This window comes from Pteronotus mesoamericanus, unplaced genomic scaffold, assembly GCF_021234165.1.
Source record: "Pteronotus mesoamericanus isolate MK-2021 breed Mesoamerican mustached bat unplaced genomic scaffold, CSHL_Meso_final contig_101, whole genome shotgun sequence".
Taxonomy (NCBI): Eukaryota; Metazoa; Chordata; class Mammalia; order Chiroptera; family Mormoopidae; genus Pteronotus; species Pteronotus mesoamericanus.
Window position 1 is genome coordinate 30,060,702 of NW_026555001.1, and position 5,269 is coordinate 30,065,970.

At 65.7% G+C, this 5,269-nt stretch overlaps 1 protein-coding gene across 2 annotated transcripts; it reads left to right on the forward strand.

The window, feature by feature from the left end:
* The first annotated feature begins 471 nt into the window (after positions 1-471).
* TMEM18 (transmembrane protein 18) lies at positions 472-4,254 on the forward strand. 2 transcript variants are annotated; one of them, XM_054566721.1, is made up of 5 exons: positions 472-620; positions 1,733-1,853; positions 2,472-2,526; positions 3,790-3,883; positions 3,967-4,254. In XM_054566721.1, exons 1-5 carry the CDS (start codon positions 564-566, stop codon positions 4,060-4,062), a joined length of 423 nt encoding a protein of 140 aa, XP_054422696.1. In that variant the 5' UTR covers positions 472-563; the 3' UTR covers positions 4,063-4,254. The 2 variants fall into 2 exon arrangements, with proteins under 2 accessions (XP_054422696.1, XP_054422700.1); XM_054566725.1 differs by having other exon boundaries at positions 1,736-1,853.
* Positions 4,255-5,269: the final 1,015 nt, after the last annotated feature.

Here is a 5,269-nt window from a genome sequence, read left to right on the forward strand (position 1 = left end):
TTCTCCCACGGAAAGTACAGTCAGCTCGCACGGCTCAGAGCTGCTTCGCTGTGGCCGGCTCGGGACTTCGCTCCGGGATGCACACCGTGCGGTCCGAGGCCCGACCCGCGGCGCCCGCGCTCCCCGCTCTGGGGTGGACAGGGGCCGCGCGCACGGGACTCTGCGGGCAGCAGCGCGTCCGTCCACTCCGCGTCGGGAGACGCGGCCGACCCCCGGGGACGGCGCCCAAGACCACCAGCCGTTGCCCGGCCGACACGGGCTGCGCCACGAAACTCCGGACCGGCTCGGCCCTCACGGCGGACCCCGTCCCGGTCGTCCTGCTGGGAACCTGTGAAGGACCTGGGGCACTTAAGGACCAGTTAAAGTCTCGGTTTTCACCTCAGCATCATGAAATACCGCGAGATGTGCACGCTGTACGCGTTCACAGGGTAACCGGCCCATTTCCGCCAACGCAAATCTCGCGACACACGAGAACCTGCGAGAGGTGACGGCGGGAGTACGGCTGCCGGTATCCGGCGAGGCCGACCGGGCGGCGGTGGTGAGGGCGGGCTTCCCCGGGCACAATGCCGTCCGCCTTCTCAGTCACTTCTTTCCCCGTCAGTATTCCCTCCGTGATCATGGTAAGTTGGCGGCCACCTCGGTGCTGCCGGTGTGGCCTCCTCTAGGGACACTACGGTCCCGGACGGGGTTTTGGGGGCGAGACCGGGGCGTGTGGGAGACCCTCGGGCGGTGATTGCTGAGCTTCCGGGAGCGGGGCCTGAGAGCTGGGGGCAGGGCTTCCTGGGGCGGGGCTTGGACGGCGGGGGCGGGGCTTGGGCAGTGGGGTGGGCCGGGGACGTCACGGGGCGGGGCCGGCCTGTGGGCGGGGTGGCGCGGTGCCGTGGGTCCAGTGTCCCTGTTCCCTCGCCTTGTGGCGCCCCTCGCGTGGGTTGATGGACGTAGCTCGCGTCCTACTCGCCCGCCCAGGCTGCGGGGTCCGCCATGCATGGCCCCGCGGTGCCGGTCGTGCCGGAGCGCGGCCACACTCAGGCCCGGGGTCCTGGGCTCTGAGGCCCGCCCCGCCTGGTCCGGAGCCAGGGGAGGGGGGCGCTGGGGAGGGCGTGCGTGTGAGCACGGGCGGTGAGGGATGGATCAGGGTGCGGGGGCTCCTGCGCACCGGCGGGGCGTCTGAGCATGGGGTGCGGACACGTCCCCCGTTCCGTCGGGGGACCCGCGACGGCAGCGCGGCCTGCGGGACGGGCTGCAGGTGGAGAGGTTGGAGGAAACAGCAGATTCCCCATTGGGGCGGCTCGGGTTCCCACGGCCCTGAGCCCTGGGGTACGGAGCTCGGAGCAGCGGGAGCAACCAAGTGCAACTGCTGAACACGCCCGTTCACTTCCTTCTCCCCCCGGGGGACGATGGCCTTTAGCTGGTGCCCAGCGCAGAGGTGTGACTGCTCCGCACACCGGGGCACGTTGGTGAGGCCCTCACCAGTGCTCTGGCATTAAACCGGGATTCCCCTTGGGATCCCTGGTCCTGGTTGCCCTGGAGGATCTCCTGGCTCGTGCTCCTCTTCCTGCCCCCTGCTTCTGTGAGGCCGGGGTAGGGGCCCAGCCTCTGGACAACTTGCTCAGGAGCCCCAGCAGCCCGTCCCCAGGAGGGAGGGGCTGCTGAGTCCCCACTGCCCGCGGGGGATGTGTGGCCGGCCCTGTGGCAGTGGATGCTAATGGGTGTCCGGTGGTGCGCCCCACAGCAGACGGACTGGACCGAGCCCTGGCTGCTGGGCCTGGCCGCCTTCCACGTGCTCTGCCTGCTGCTCACCTGTCTATCGTCCCAGAGCTACAGGCTGCAGGTCGGGCACTTCCTGTGCCTCGGTGAGTAGAGTACGGGGCCTCCTGGGGGGTGTGGGGTGCGCTGTGTGCGCCTTCTCGGCGTGAAAATGGGTCCTGGGAGCTGGCCCCTGTCTCCTGCCCTACCATGAACTTCGGGCTCGCCCCGGTTCCACTCTGGGAACTAATCACGAAGATAAAGTAAGCTGCGGACACTGGGTTTGAAAGGAGTCCCCTGAGCACCACCTTCCGGGGGGTCGGGGCGGTGGGGGGGCGGGCAGTGCTCAGCAGCAGCCCGTGTCGTCAGAGCCGTGCGGCTGGGAGCGCCGCTGCCCGTGTCCCAAGGGCCCGGCCTGTGTCCGGGGACCGGCCAGGTGCTGGGCGGATGGCGCGTGAGCGCTCGGCTTTCGGGCAGGAGCCCAGGATTCCGGCGGCTGTGCGTGAGGCCACGGAGGCTGTGCTGTGTGCTGGCCTCGGTTTCCTTTCTGCTAACTGTAGGTTGACGGTTGTCTAACTTCTGGCTCACAACATCCCTAAAGTAGAAATTACGCTTTCTCTCAAACTTGCTGACCTGTTACGTGCAGGTTAAATATTCACCTGTAAAGAGTGGGTTTCCATAGCGACCTGCCACCTCAGTTCTAACGCGTCTTCTTCCGTTTGCAGTCACGTTGGTCTACTGTGCTGAGTACATCAACGAGGCGGCCGCCATGAACTGGAGGTGAGCCCACTCGCGGCCTCCTGCCTTTTGGAATGCGTAGCCTCTGCCAGGCAGGCTCAGGTGGAGACGCAGTCCCCTCAACGTTACCAAGCAACCCCAGCTGCGCTCGGAGGGGTGCCACCTGCACCCCGAGCAGCAGGCGAGCAGCAGGCGCTGTCCTGTGGCTTCCTGCCGGTTTCCTCCTTTCTCACCAGCCATTCCGCCCCTCTGAGCCCCAGGTGGCAGGCACCGCCTGGGTGGTACCGCAGGCAGGGGTCAGTCAAAGTCATAAAGTTAACTCTTCCCACCTCACTGCTCTGCCGCTTCCCGGGACAGCCCCCGCTCCACCCCCTCCACCCGAGGGCGGCTTCTCCTTCCCTCCCAGAGGCCTCACGCCATGCAGAGGTCCCTCCCGAGGGCCCACGGCCTCTGCCCGGCCCTGGCCACAGCACGGCTCCTCCCGACGCCCCGCCCGCCCTCCGTGGCGGCAGCGTGGCCTCCTGGGCCAGCCCTGCCCCCAGGCCCCCAGTCCTTGTCTTCCTGGGCCAGGCAGCTCAGCCGCATTGTGCAGCTACGTCCTGGCTGCCGCTGGGCCCACACGCATGGCCACGTCCCCTCCTGCTCTGTTTTCTCTGAGATGAAGCACGACAGGCGAGCTCCAACCACCGTAATCGTCCCCTAGGCCAAGGTCTCACTGAGCGGGGTTGTGTCCACTGCCATTGGGTGCCAATGACAGTGACACAGCAGGTCTCAGGAGCATTGGCCGCTTGAGATACGAAGCGTTACACATGTCACTAAAGAGGACGGCTCTGGTGGGTCAGCGACCCGGACGTGTGGCCCCCAGTGAGGCGGTGAGAGAGTTCAGCAGGGCGACGTGCCCGGCACACACGCAGCTGCTGTCCTCCCGCCCCGGGTGGAAGCTGTGACGGGTTCAGCGCTTTCCACTCAGGAGCACGTGAGGGTCCACGTCAGATCCGCTGCTCACACAGCGGCGCAGGGACAAGCCTCGCTTCGCTTCAGAACTGCCCCCCCCACCCCACCAGCGTTACTTCCTGGTGCTTCCCCGTCCCCTCCCTGTGCTGGCGGCCCTGCCCACGTCACCAGGGGCCGCCGCGCCTCCCTGACAGCGGCCTCCAGGCTGCTCGCGGCCGACGAGGGCAGTGCAGCTGGGGCGTGTGGGGCCGCCCCCCTTGGCCGGAGACTGCCCAGAGCCTGGGGGTCCGTGGAGAATGTGTGTAAAGCGTTCCATTAGGCCAAATGATTTAAAATGTTGTCTGCAAACAGGTTATTTTCAAAATACCAGTATTTCGATTCGAGGGGGATGTTCATCTCGCTGGTGTTTTCGGTGCCGCTGCTCCTCAACGCCGTGGTCATTGTGGTACGTACGTGGCAATAGGCGGAGCTCCCGCTTTCTCTCTGTGGGTTTCCCAATCTAAACACTCTTCAAACGCCTGTTTTTAGGTTATGTGGGTACGGAAGACTTTGAACGTGATGACTGACCTGAAGAACTTGCAGGAGAAGGTGAAAGAAAGGAGAAGGAGAAGGAAAGAACAGTGACGGCAGCGTCGCTCTCCCCGGGAGGTCTCCCCCACTGAGGCTCGAGGACCGAAGGGGGAATGACTGGAAGGGTGGTCTTTCACAGCAGCGCTGTCTCGCCCGCGGCAGGTCACGCTCAGAGACCGAGGCTGCCTTCCCAGCCAGTGACGCGGCACAGGGTCGCGGCAGGAGCTGCGATGCCCAGTGATAAGGCCCCACCAGCACCGGCACCAGCACCAGGTGTCTCGGCCGGCCAACAGCGCTCGCCGCGCCCCGAGCCGGCCAGGGGCGCGCTGCGCGGCTGCCCCGGGGACGAAGCCCGCCCTGAGCGGGGGGGGCCTTTCTGGGGCCGGTTCTCGGGGGTCAGTAGACAGCTGAGAGCTGGCGTCCCGCTGCAGCACACACTGAAAGTCCCTGTCCCTTCAGCGCCGTACCGGTGGGGCGGAGGCGCCGGCGTCGTTGGGCAAAGTGGTCTCCATCCCAGGGTGGGGGGCAGCTCGGCTTCCTCCGCCGGCAGAGAGGAGCGCGGCGCGGCCGGCACTGAGGCCCAGGGTCCTCGGGGACTGTGGAGACCAGGGCGGCCTTGCCCAGAGCAGACCCTCGGCGAGTCCGCACGAGCCCCAGGTCCGTGTGTCATAGCCGCACCCCCATGTGCTTCTGTGGGTGAGTCCCCAGAAGTGCCGTCGGCAGCTGAGGCCTTGGGTGCTTGTTAGCACCAGCTGTGCCCTCAGAACAGCCTCTCGCGTGTCGTAAACCTGTGGGTTTGAGATCATAAACCAACACACAGCAGACCCGCTCAGGCTGGCGTTTAAACCCAACGCCGGGTTTGTGTCCAGGACCTCGGGATCTCCGGTCAAACTGTGAACAGTGCTGAGCTGCGCGGTTCACGGCGTGTCTGTGGTCAGCGTTCATCACGAAGAGTCCAGTCCACGCAAAACCATTGAACTAACACTCTGCCGTCCCTGCGTGCGCACCCTCGGCTCACAGTCTCCCAGGCTGCCCCCCGGCTCTGCCCTGGGGTGGTCACGGGAGAGGCACGCGGGGGCTGAGGGCCTGCGTTTCCCGGGCCCGCAGAGCGGTTGACCTGCCGGAGCAGGGCCGTCTGTCTGAGCCTCCGTGTTCATGAGATGATAGTGTGACGATGTTACTTTGCATGAATTTGAAGTTAAATGACCTCAGTTAAAAACATGATGGGGTTTTCTATTCCCTCTGTGTGTGTGTGATATTT

What these genes read in the sequence shown, in the direction of transcription:
- TMEM18 (XM_054566721.1), top strand. Translation starts at nt 564, where the DNA reads ATGCCGTCCGCCTTCTCAGTCACTTCTTTCCCCGTCAGTATTCCCTCC. An exon ending in GCGGCCGCCATGAACTGGAG is followed by an intron (nt 2,527 to 3,789) that starts GTGAGCCCACTC and finishes GTCTGCAAACAG; the next exon opens with GTTATTTTCAAAATACCAGT. An exon ending in TCAACGCCGTGGTCATTGTG is followed by an intron (nt 3,884 to 3,966) that starts GTACGTACGTGG and finishes GCCTGTTTTTAG; the next exon opens with GTTATGTGGGTACGGAAGAC.